This window comes from Myxocyprinus asiaticus, chromosome 21 (genome assembly GCF_019703515.2).
Source record: "Myxocyprinus asiaticus isolate MX2 ecotype Aquarium Trade chromosome 21, UBuf_Myxa_2, whole genome shotgun sequence".
NCBI classification, from domain to species: domain Eukaryota; kingdom Metazoa; phylum Chordata; class Actinopteri; order Cypriniformes; family Catostomidae; genus Myxocyprinus; species Myxocyprinus asiaticus.
In genome coordinates this window covers 34,944,490-34,956,807 of record NC_059364.1, presented here as the reverse complement: position 1 = coordinate 34,956,807, position 12,318 = coordinate 34,944,490, and the positions used below count along the sequence as shown (strand labels likewise).

Genomic DNA, 12,318 nt, shown 5'->3' with positions numbered 1-12,318 from the left:
TTCAGCTCAAGAGAGTGAGAGAGCTTCATGGCGAGTCAGGACAGACAGGTTTAAATAGGAAAAAATAGTGTAACTTCCTTTTAAATCTACAGGGTGGTGCTCATAAATAAATGATTTACAAAGAGACAGGAAAATAAAGCGTGTGGTAGGGGGAGGGATGGATAAACAAGGTGAACAACTATGAAGAAAAAGTTAGATTTATCAGGAAACATCTTTACAAAAAAGTACTGCTGTGGTTCCTTGAAACCGGGATGGTTTCATGATAATTGCATGGTATTTTGATATGTACCATGGCACTGAATGATTGCCATATTCATTTACCATGGTATTTACGTGGTACTCCAAGCTACTATGGTATTAAAGACCCCATGAAATCAAAATAAGGCTTTTGTGTAGGGCTGCCCCCTAATAGTCAACCAAACCTTAGTCATAGAGAACAGTCTTGGTCGACCAAGTTTTGATTGGTCGGTTGGTCACAGAAAAAAAAAAAACTCCACAGGAAACCAACAAACGGGGTATTACTGCTGGTTGGACGCTAGGTGGTACTATGGGGTAATGTTCGTTAAGCAGGGTTAGGGTTAAGCCTATACAAAGCAAGACACCTTGATTTCAAACTTTGAACTTTATTTTAACTAAAAATTCAAATGAAACTGGAAAAAAATTAAGTGCAAATAACATGTGGGTTTTACAACAGTTGTGAAGGACAACATCTCTTTAGAAACTAACCTACTTCATCTGTGCATTCTCTACTGGTCGGGTATTTCGTTGTCCGGGAAAATCTCGCAATATCCAATTACATCGGCAACCCCTGGGCTGAGAGATCGGTGAATATTCTTGCTTTAGTGATTTTGCATTGAAAATTTGAATATTTAAAAAAACAAAAAAATCAAATACATTTCTAAATTCAGATTGCACTCCAAACGAAATGAAAAAGCAATTAAAAATGAAGTGATCAAAAAAATTATAAATAATCACCTTTCCATTTACCATCAGGCATGTATTTGTCTAAACATGAAGATGGAAAACTTGCACAAATGAACAATTATAAATGTAAAAATTATAATGACAGTAATCACTGAAATATAAATCATGGTTCGAGGTGAATGTGTTTTTGTATTATTTTATGGTTTAATCACATATGTATAGGCTGAAGAGTTGCGTTCACAATGAACTGCTCTGTGGAAATAAAGTGAACTGAACTCAAAACACCTCCTGAGCTGAGATGTCCGTGGTCATTTGTAGCACTCATAGACGATACTATTCTTGCAACAAAAAAAAACAGAAGACAGAAACAAAGAAAGAGTAAGAACATTTGACATGTGCGTGTCCCTAGAGATTGCACGCCTCCGAATAAACATACATGCGCATAGACTGGTTTTCTGTCATCTGTTCTTAATATAATAAAGTGTGTTTCTTCAAGTGCGTGTCTGTCTACGGGCAAATTATTTGTAATATTAATTAGATGATGATAATAATAATAGCCTAATAATAATAATTTAATACATGGGAAAACGAGCCAAATATCATCTTGACATCGTCAAAGGCAAAAGCTATTGGTGATCATTCTGACCATCGTTGATCCCCGAGATCATCGTCTGTCGGCACAACCCTAATGTGCATTTCTCTCTATAAATTAACAAAATGCTCAGACAGTCTCCTTGCTGGTTTTTCTGACACATTCAGAGTCATTGCCGCTTTTGCCGGTGTCGCTGCGGCTCGCTTCGTGCATGCGCTTAATGTATATTTTAAATGCTCATTATTATGGTTTAGTATTTCTCTGTAATGTAGAACAGTGTGAGCAATGTTACTTATAACATTCTTTCTCAGCCCTGGAACTCAAACCATTTTCTGATGCCCCCCAAAAATATATATTTAAGCAATTAAATTAATATCATAAACGTGCGGCTAGTCGACTAATGGCTTAAACTAACGACTACTAGTCGACTAGGAAAATCTTTGATCGGGTGCAGCCCTACTTTTGTGGCTTTTATTCTGTTAGCGTTGATGCAATCTATATGCTAAGATACTCCTAATAGTTGACTAACTTTAAGCAGATAGGCTATATGTATTTAAAATGCACAGTTTCTTTCTTTTGAGAAAAATGGACCAAAAAACAAACCACAAATTCTGTATGACTTGAAAAAAAGCATTTGTTACTTTTTTGTTAAATTGTTACAGTTTTGTTCTTTTAAACAATGATCTTAATTTTCTCAATAATTGTACCTGGGTTGGCTTGAAACTAACTTTTAATGATCCTTTTTTCCCTCTTTCTATCGATCTCTGCTATTCCCTGCTGTGTATCTCTACAGTCAAACTGTTTGAGGTGATTGAGACTGAGAAGACTCTGTTTCTGGTGATGGAATATGCCAGTGGAGGTACGTGGATGTGTGTTTGTGTGTCTTCTTTGTGGGTGTGACTCCTTGTGTGCCCTGTTTAGTGTTCCCACATTCATGGAAAACCCATATCACAGGATTTTAAAATTGTGATTTCCAGGCCTGGGAAATTAATGGAAAATACATTTAAAAAGGCATGGAAATTTCTATTGTGCATCAGGTTCCCTTATGATTCAGTTCACTCGATATTGCGTCTTGCTGAAGCATATGGAAAATCCTTTTCCGACAACCTAGTTGAAACCCTTCTACAATAACGGCAATCCTAAGATTGGCTATGGTGTTTAAGCCTCACCCTTTGAGGCACGAAGCTGTTTGGTATGTAAGCGGGCGCGCAAACACCATTCCTCAGAATTTTCTTCCTTCAAGACTGCGAGCATCTCTCTCGTCTAGAAGCCCTCTACAACTTCACCGTCGACATACACGAGTCAGCAGGCGGGATCTTCACGTCAACGAGAAGACTCTTTGCTCCCCTGCAGTGTTCCTGCGAACATTTACTCCGCCTCTCCGCTTGAAGCTTCGCTAGGGAACAGACCGCTTCAGCATCCTGATTCCTCAGCGCTTCAGCAGGAGTTTTGTATCCTTATAAGCTTCTTGTTGGTTGGGTGTGTGTGTGTGTGTGTGTGTGTGTGTGTGTGTGTCAGTCATGAGAGCCGCTTGCGTGTTCATGCCTTTTTAATGATGTCGTTCCGCAAGTGTTCCAAGTGGCACATCCAGTCGTCAGATGGTCATGAGAGCTGTGTTCGTTTTTTGGGCCATGGCCACTCCGAAGCAGCTCTTATGGAGACAGATTGCCCTCACTGTGAGAGCATTAGTCTCAAGAACCTTCGCTCTTGGATCGACCTTGTTCTGAGGGACGATTCCCCCTCAAACGCTCTCCTACTTGCACCTTCTGTGACTCCCGAGGGATCACGCGATATCTTCTTTTGAAGTGGCTTCGCCTATATATTATATGCGTGACGAGCTCTGGTCTTCTGGAGCGTGTGATCTCATTATGTTTAGCGGTTCTGCTGAGGAAGATGATGCCATGTCACTCGCAGCATCGGAGACTGCGACTGGTCCAATGTTGTCAAGTGATTGTCAAGCGAACTGACGCTCCACGGATGTGGCGGGTCTACATGTCTACACAATTCAGTTCGTACTTTGGCCACCTCGCTCTTTTTGAAATTAATATCTCCCCCTCTCAAAATTCACTAGGTGGGGAAATTTAATCATAATTATTCATTACACTTGAGGTGTGTATTAATGAATATTGTGCACAACCGCTTCCCAGTGGCGAGCGGCTCTTAGTCTCATCTAGCGAGCGAGCCGACGTGCCCGTTATCCCGCTCCGCATGCTTGGCAGGTCCACATGGCTACACGATTCTACAGTTCATACGCCGGCCACCTCGCTCTCAGTTTGAAATTAATCTTCCCTTCCAAATTCACTAGGAGGGGAAATTAATCATTACTAATCACACTTGTGGTGTGTATATTGAATGCTGTCACCGTCCTGTGTGGTCGGTGACATCCTGATTATTTCCCTCTTCATTACTAATCACACTTTGAGGCATGTATTGAATACTGTGCACAACAGCTTTCCAGTGGTGAGCGGTGCTCAGTCTCATCTAGTGAGTGAGCCGACACGCTCTTTTCCCGCTCCGCGGATGAGGGGCGGGCCCTCAAGGCGTTGTCCGACTGGGTTTTAAAGACAGTCAGACACGGTTGCATGTTTCAGTTCGTACGCTGGCCAAATTGCTCCCAGTGTGATATTAGTCTTCCCTCCCGAAGTCACCAAGTAGGGAAATTAATCATTACGTCTCACACTTGAGGTGTGTATTGGATGCTATCACCGCCCTGTGTGGTCTGTGACATCCTAATTATTTTCCTTCCTCCGTGACGGATGTTACTCAATGTTGTTTCTGTGTATTGTGTTCAATAAGAACATTCTGACAAAAGAGCAAAGCACTCATTGCATGAGTTGCACACATATTCTGCTACACACTCCAATATGGAATGCCAAAAGGGTCATATCATTCACAGTCCCACTAAAATTGGGGTGTGATGGTGCAGTGTGCAGAAAATTCACAATCTCCTCGCAGAAAGTGTGATAGGGATTGTTTAGAGCTGCAATGCTACACGTTCCAATATGGAATGCCAAAAGGGTCATATTTCACCAATGGTGTCCTGTCATCCACAATCCAAATATAAATGGGGTGTGATGGTGCGGTGTGCAGAAAATTCACAATCTTCTCAAAGAAAACACTATAGAGATTGTTTAGAACTGTAATACCCTATGGTCTGTCCCTAGCTCCTCGCACATTCACAAAGTGCATCAATGCGGCACTCGCCCCTCTGAAACTGAGTGGAATCTCGATGATTGACTATTACAGGCCCAATCAGAGGCTCTGTTATGTCAACACAGGGACTTATTGCTCCAACATCTGAACAGCCTTGGCCTCAATGTCAACTGGGCGAAGACCACGCTCTTCCCCAGCCAACAAATCTCCTTTTTGGGAGTCCGTCTCGACTCCATGAGTGAGCGTGAGCACGTTCAGGCCATTCTCCAGTGTCTGTCTCAGTTCAAGCTGGGGAGAACACTTCCACTGAAGCTGTTTCAAAAAGCATTGGGGCTTATGGCGGTGGTATCCGGCATCATTCCATTGGTCTTTTACAAGACCTCTTCTGTGCTGGCTTGAGCGCCGTGTGCCACGGCATGCCTGGCGCCAAGGACGCATTCGCATTGCTTTATCTCGCCGCTGTCTAACTGCTATAGCACCTTGTTCAGCTACTGCTTTCTACCAGCAAGGTGTCATGCTGGGGCAGGTTTTCAGGTGGAAAGTGGTGACTACGGACACTTCCAACACAAGTTGGGGTGCATTGTGCGACGGGCACCTGGCCTTTTGGTACCTGGACAGGTGCGAAGAGGGTGTGACACATCAACTGCCTGGAGCTGTCGGCTGTTTTCCTAGCCTTGAAGGCTTTTCAATCTGAAATGGCTAATTATATTCTGATTCGCTTGGACAACACAACAGTTTTGCCATACATAAACCACCAAGGCGGAATTCGTTCCCTGTCAATGATGAGACTGACACATCGCCGCCTCCTGTGGAGCAAGCGCCATCTCCTCTCCCTGCGGGCAACATATGTCCCAGACCATCTGAATTACAGTGCGGACCTGTTGTCACGCCAAGGAGCGAAGCAGAGCGAATGGAAACTTCATTCATCAACGTTTCTATTGGTTGCGTCGAAGTGGCCCAATCTGTCTTGGTTTCCAGAAATTATAGAGATTCTGGACGGCTCTCTGTGGGAAATACCGCTGAGGAGGGATCTCCTCTCTCAAGCTCAAGGCACAATCTGGCATCCACAGCCCAAGCTGTGGAACCTACATGTGTGACCCTGGGCGGAGCACGCTAAATGTCCCAGAACTGACCCAGTCTCTTATGAACACCATTTTACAGGCTAGAGCGCCATCTACGAGACACCTTTACCCGCTGCAATGTTATGTGTTCACTAATTGCTGCTTTTCACGTGACAAAGACCCAGTGAACTGCCCCATACCTGAAATTCTTACATTTCTTCTCACTCCGTCAACACTCAAAGTTTATGTAGCGACTATCTCTGCGTATCACGCACCTGAAGCCGGCACCTCTATAGGCAAACATGATTTGATCAAAGTTCCTTTAGGGGTGTGAGGCAGATAAATCCCCCTCGCCTGGCTACAGTCCCGACTTGGGACCTAACTTTGGTCCTAAAAGCGCTCGTGGGGGCCCCCCTTCGAGCCTTTGGACATGCTGTTGAATTGCATGTGCTTTCTCTTAAGACCTCATTACTGCTGGCGCTGGTCTCAGTGAAACGGGTCGGTGATCTGCAAGCACTGTCTTTCAACAATTCATGTCTGGAGTTTGGTCCAAGTCTTTCAAAAGCCACTGTTAAACCCAGAAAAGGCTATGTGTCTACGATTGTATCCACACCATTTAGAGCTCAGGTGGTTCACCTTTAAGCCTTTTCCCCCCCTCCATTTAATTTGGATGAGGAACAGTCCTTGCATTTGTTATGCCCTGTGTGAGTGCTGCACACAGACGTTGAATGCACCCACCAGTTCAGACTGTCTGACCAGCTCTTAGTGTGCTATGGAGGACGCACAAAAGGAATGTCCATCTCCAAGCAAAGACTTTCTCACTGGATCGTTGATGCGATTGTGCTGGCTTATGAGTTGCAGGGTGTGAATTGCCCAGTTGGGTTTAAAGCACACTCAACTAGAGGCATGGCCTCTTCATGGGCATGGACGAACAGTGTGTCCTTACAACCATTGAAAAATCATGGAAATTAATAAAAACTTTAAATGTTTTTGTGAGGACAGTCGCAATGAAATTACTTTTTAAAAACTCCAATCCAATAGAGCTGTTAGGTGGGATGTCAATTTGTTGGCAAACCTGGAAGGCTAATTCACCATGGGTTCCCTCTGGAATTTCCTATGGGTTTTTATAATGGCAGTTTTGGATTTCTGATTAAAACAAAGTCTGTGGTAAACATTACTCGAAGATATGTAGATGTTTTGTTCTACAACAAAAATAACACTTTCATACTTCAAATATGAATTTTGTAGCCAACGTGGTTTTATTTTTAAGTATGTTGGTTCAGTGCAGCTTAGAAATTCTCATTGGAAGTATGACTGCCATTATAAAAATCCATAGTAAAATCCCAAAGGAACCCATGGCTCAAACATGCTAATTCTCTTCCGAGTTTTTTACTCTATAATAGACTGGAAAAATCCTGTTAATTCATTGGTCAAAAGTTTTCGAAACCATGCCTTTTGTCATTAACCATGACTTCTGCTCTGTTTCTTATGCAGGTGAAGTTTTTGATTACCTTGTAGCTCATGGAAGGATGAAGGAGAAAGAGGCCAGAGCTAAATTTAGACAGGTGCCGTTTTCTTACTGTCATATTTCAACATTTCAAACTAATGGTCGACCAATAAATGGGCTGATATTTGGTATTTTAAAATTATCGGCATCGACTGATAAATGTCCCTGTTTGGCTGATAAGTTTCTTAACCCTTTCGCACGTATGATCAAACCAGTGTGATCAGCATTTGTGCTGCTGTTTACCAGTAAAAGAGGGATGGAAGCTGTTGTCATAATGAACCAGCTGCTCAAATAGTCTTTTCAACATCACAATATTTTATTTGTATATGTTTAAAACAATCACTAAATGAAAGTTTAAAGCCGTTACTGTCGGAGCGCTGATGAAGCGTTGCGGACATGTTTTCTGATGCCAAACAAAGAATATACAAACTAGTCAGTCCACTCAGGCCTTCTCCCATTCATCCGTCACTCATTCTAACCAATTCTGGTACTGGGAAAGTGGAAGGGCTGGGCTTTTAGAACCTTATATGCTGCTATGACGAACTCCAGAATCTCATGCTGCATTGCATGAAAACAATATAGTGGCGTGCATAACCGGCAAGCACATTTGCTATCGCATCTTATAATCAATCATTATAAACATCTCAAAACCACATATGTTTGATGATATATAATCTGTCCTTCAGTGTATCTGCTGTGAGGTGTAAGGTGTCCAACGCTTTATTAAAACCTGGAAGGATAATGGTGAACTGTCAGCTTCACGGAAGACATGTGGTTGGAAAAAAATCTTGAATGATCGGAGATCACTAAAACGCGTGAAGTCACATTGTAAAAAATCGACAGAAGAACTCACGGCTATGTTTAATAGTGAAAGTAAGAGCATTTCCACATGCACAAAGTGACGAGAACTTACAGGATTGCAACTAAACAGCTGTGTGGCCACAAGAAAGCCATTTGTTAGTGGGGCTAATCGGGGAAAAAGATGACTTCAATTTGTTAGGAAACATAAAGATTGGACTGTGGAGCAATGGAAAAAGGTCATGTGGTCTGATGAGTCCAGATTTACCCTATTCCAAAGTGATGGGCACGTCAGGGGAAGAAGGGAAGCGCATGAAGCAATGCACCCGTCATGCTTAGTGCCCACTGTACAAGCATCTGGAGGCAGTGTTATGATCTGGGGTTGCTTCAATTGGTCAGGTCTAGGCTCAGCAACGTTATACAGCAATAAAATGAAGTCAGCTGACTACCTGAATGTACTGAATGACCAGGTTATCCAATCAATGGATTTTTTCTTCCCTGACGGCATGGGCATATTCCAGGACGACAATGCCAAGATTCATTGGGCTCAGATTGTGAATGAGTGGTTCAGGGAGCATGAGGAATCATTTTCACATATGAATTGCCCACCACAGAGTCCTGACCTTAACCCCATTGAAAGTCTTTGGGATGTGCTGGAGAAGACTTATACGGAGTCCAACTCTCCCGTCATCAATACAAGATCTTGGCCAAAAATTAATGCAACTCTGGACGGAAATAAATGTTGTGATGTTGCATAAGGTTGTTGAAATAATGCCATGATGAATGCGTGCCGTAATCAAAGCTAAAGGCAGTCCAACTAAATATTAGAGTATGCAACTTTTTTTGGCCAGGCAGTGTATATTGTCTGCAAATATGCGTATATCTCGTTTAAACAGATTTAATTAACAAACCTCATGAAACTTGCGCAGATCCGTTCTCTTCCTGTGGAGTACGCATATATGTGATTTTCTCGTAAGAAAATACGATTGCTAATGCGCACATACCGTCTGTGTTTGCAAGACTACTGTGTGCTCTGTTGTGATTTCCTTCTTCCTAATGTATTACCATTTCTATTTGTGCAAACAATTACTAAAATTGGAAGACTAAACTGACACCAGGAGAAGCTGCTCTCTACTGGCTAAAAAAAAATTCTATCTATATTTTTTTTTTTTTTTTTTTTTTTTTAAAAAGATGTTTTTATTATTATTATTTACAAAGTTAGTGGTTTCTGTGAAAGTTTGAGTAAATATAATGCTAAATAAAAGTTAATTCATTGTTTAGACTGTATATGTAATTTACTGTTATATTAAATTCTGTGAAGGATCTGCATTATATCAGTAACCCTGCTCTTTGAACATCGGCATCGGCCATTTAAAAAAAAAAAAAACATTTTGGTCAACCTCTTTCAAACACCCTGATGTTTGCTTTCTGCTCTGAGTTTGAGTTCATCGGTCTCAACCAACCCTGTTGTGTCATGTACTGGTTTGACCAGCAATGACTCGAGCCCATAAAACACACCCACACACCCACACACAAACGCATACCTTGACTGTAATTACATTTAATTCTCATAGAAGCCCATGTGAAACTAGTAAATTTGAACCCATGTTATTATTCAACAATGTCACTGCAGTGAAATTTCAGTAATGGAAATAAGAGCCAGAGCTGGACATTACAATTAGAACAAGAATACTGACAATAAAAAAATTAAAGTTGTGAATGTGATGTTATGTGTTAAACAGTGCTATTCTTCAGAACATATTATCAATACTGTTTTTGTTGGTTCTCAGTATGTTACGTCATACTTTTAACTAAGGATAAAGCAGTTAGTGATCATCATCAGGGTTGAGTGTGGCTGAATCTGTGAAACGGAAGAGCCAATCAATGCAACCCATTGAATTTTGGAAAATGCTATCAATGCAAGCAGACACAACCTATGACTCTAGCCCTGCTGGCCTAAACTAATGCCCTTTTCAGGAAGTTTTAGATATTTCTGGTTATGTGTAACAGACTGAGTGGATGCAAGTATTGATTAAAGTTATTGAATCAGAAACTTTAAAAGTTGTCAGTGGCTTAACTAAAGTAGTCAGGGCTTAGCAGAGTAAAAATACAGAATTAGAGTGATTTTTATTTACAATTTAAAGGTAATATAAATGGTTGAAATGACTAAATTGATTTAAGTGATTTATTTTCAGATAACATTGAATTTATTTTATCTTACATAGATTGTGTCAGCTGTGCAGTATTGTCACCAAAAACACATTGTGCACAGAGACTTAAAGGTAAGCAGAAGTTTTTGCTTTTTAAAATAACAATGAGAAAAGGGAATGACTATGTATTACTATGTAAATATATGTGTATTAGCATGTGTAGGAGATACAAACTAAATATGAAAGAAATTGTACAATGATTCTAAAAGTATTTGGACATTTAATCCATAATAAAAAATGTTGTTGCATCTGCAAAAATTATGCAAGAGCTGGACCCGAAAGTGTCAAAGTACAAACTCAAATTTAAAACCTTTTTGTCCAATGTTTTGCCTAAAGCATTTTTGAGCTGTTTTTCTTTTGGAATACATCCCACTTGGTTTGATATTTTGTTATCTGATGCAACAACATTCATACATTGTAACTTGTGTGTCTAAGTACTTTTTGGGGCCACTGTATATTGTATGCATGTGTTGCTGACACAGTTGCCTTTCCCCTTCTTTGTTTCTTTCTTTACCTCCTGTTTCTTTCTCCAGGCTGAAAACCTACTGCTAGATGCTGATATGAACATAAAGATAGCTGACTTTGGCTTCAGTAATGAGTTCATGGTTGGAAATAAGCTGGACACATTCTGTGGCAGCCCTCCCTATGCTGCCCCCGAGCTCTTTCAGGGGAAGAAGTATGATGGGCCGGAGGTGGACGTATGGAGTTTGGGGGTCATACTCTACACGCTGGTCAGCGGATCCCTGCCCTTTGATGGACAGAATCTCAAGGTTTTATCATCACTTTGTGTGTGTGTGTGTTTGTGTTTTACAGTGTATTCTAACTACTGTGTCTATTCTGCAGGAATTGCGTGAGCGAGTGTTACGTGGTAAATATCGGATCCCTTTCTACATGTCCACTGACTGTGAGAATCTTCTCAAGAGGTTCCTGGTTTTAAACCCAGCCAAGAGAGGAACATTAGAGGTGAGCGTTTCTCTTTTTTGTCTTCTCTTTCCATCATTTTATCTATCACTTTTCTTTTAACTTGACTATCTGTACTCCCTTTCATATTATTTAACTTCAATCAGAGAGTGTCATGTTTCGTAATGCTATTTTATTTTGAATATAGGGCTGGATTATGTAGAATATTTAAGATATATTTGCGATACAAGGCCAAACATCATTGTGAATATCGCAATGATTTTAATGCATTTTTTATTTGCCTGTTTACGTTTCCAAAAGATTTCGACATTACATTTGTTTCGCCATCCCTCCTTGTCATGCAACATGAGAGAATGAGTGTGTTAAGGCACAGATGTTTTAACCCTTTAAGCTCTGAAGGTGTTTTTAAAGATTTCCTGTTTCAGTGGCATACCCAAAATGTAAGGCTTATAACTTAAAAAAAAAAAATGTAAAAAAAAAATTCCATTCTGTGTTATTGGAGCCATCATTGAGTCTGTGCCATGTACTTGGCGCCATCTCCTGGTGGCCATATGTAATTGGAGTGAACGATCCTCTCTGCCCATATTTGGATAACTTCCACCTCTGGTTGAAGTGTTCTGAATCCTAATACGATTGTCTAGCATCATGGAACGCTAAACCAATGTACGTCACTTCTGATTAAGTCATCTGATCCAGGATGCTAACGTGTTTTTTTTAGCCAAATAGCGCATTATGTGCTGTGCGCATATTGTGCTTCGTGTGAATTATCTAATGATCTATGCATCTGATTATGTTGCATGTGGGCTAATTTTAACGGGAATTCCCTCCTCTATGTAATGGTATATAATATATATATATATATATATATTTTTTTTTTTTTTTTTTAAGTGAAGTTATAAGTGAAAATGTGGCTTATAAGCAACACCTGTTTACATGTAACATGTATGTCAAAGACATATCCTTAGCTATTACTTGCTATATTCTTGTCTGTGAGTAAAACAAACCATTCTTTTTTAGAGCTTTCCACCGACAAATGGCACATGGCTATTTGATCAGTTTGATGTTTTTACTGATTAAAATAATGCTAGGTGCAAAATTATTAATAAATTATAAAAACAGAAAATTTCTGATTTGTTTGCAAATTTCAAAGCA

The 12,318-nt window shown here is 40.5% G+C and overlaps 1 protein-coding gene across 7 annotated transcripts in view; it reads left to right on the top strand.

Annotated features, from left to right (window-relative positions):
- LOC127412090 (MAP/microtubule affinity-regulating kinase 3-like) overlaps positions 1 to 12,318 on the top strand; it is a 50,081-nt gene that overhangs the window by 24,277 nt on the left and 13,486 nt on the right. For all 7 annotated transcript variants that reach the window (XM_051648153.1, XM_051648154.1, XM_051648151.1 and 4 more), the window contains exons 5-9: positions 2,310 to 2,375; positions 7,225 to 7,295; positions 10,261 to 10,317; positions 10,779 to 11,015; positions 11,089 to 11,208. In XM_051648153.1, the coding sequence (XP_051504113.1) occupies positions 2,310 to 2,375; positions 7,225 to 7,295; positions 10,261 to 10,317; positions 10,779 to 11,015; positions 11,089 to 11,208 (551 nt within the window). The remainder of the gene's footprint in view (positions 1 to 2,309; positions 2,376 to 7,224; positions 7,296 to 10,260; positions 10,318 to 10,778; positions 11,016 to 11,088; positions 11,209 to 12,318) is intronic.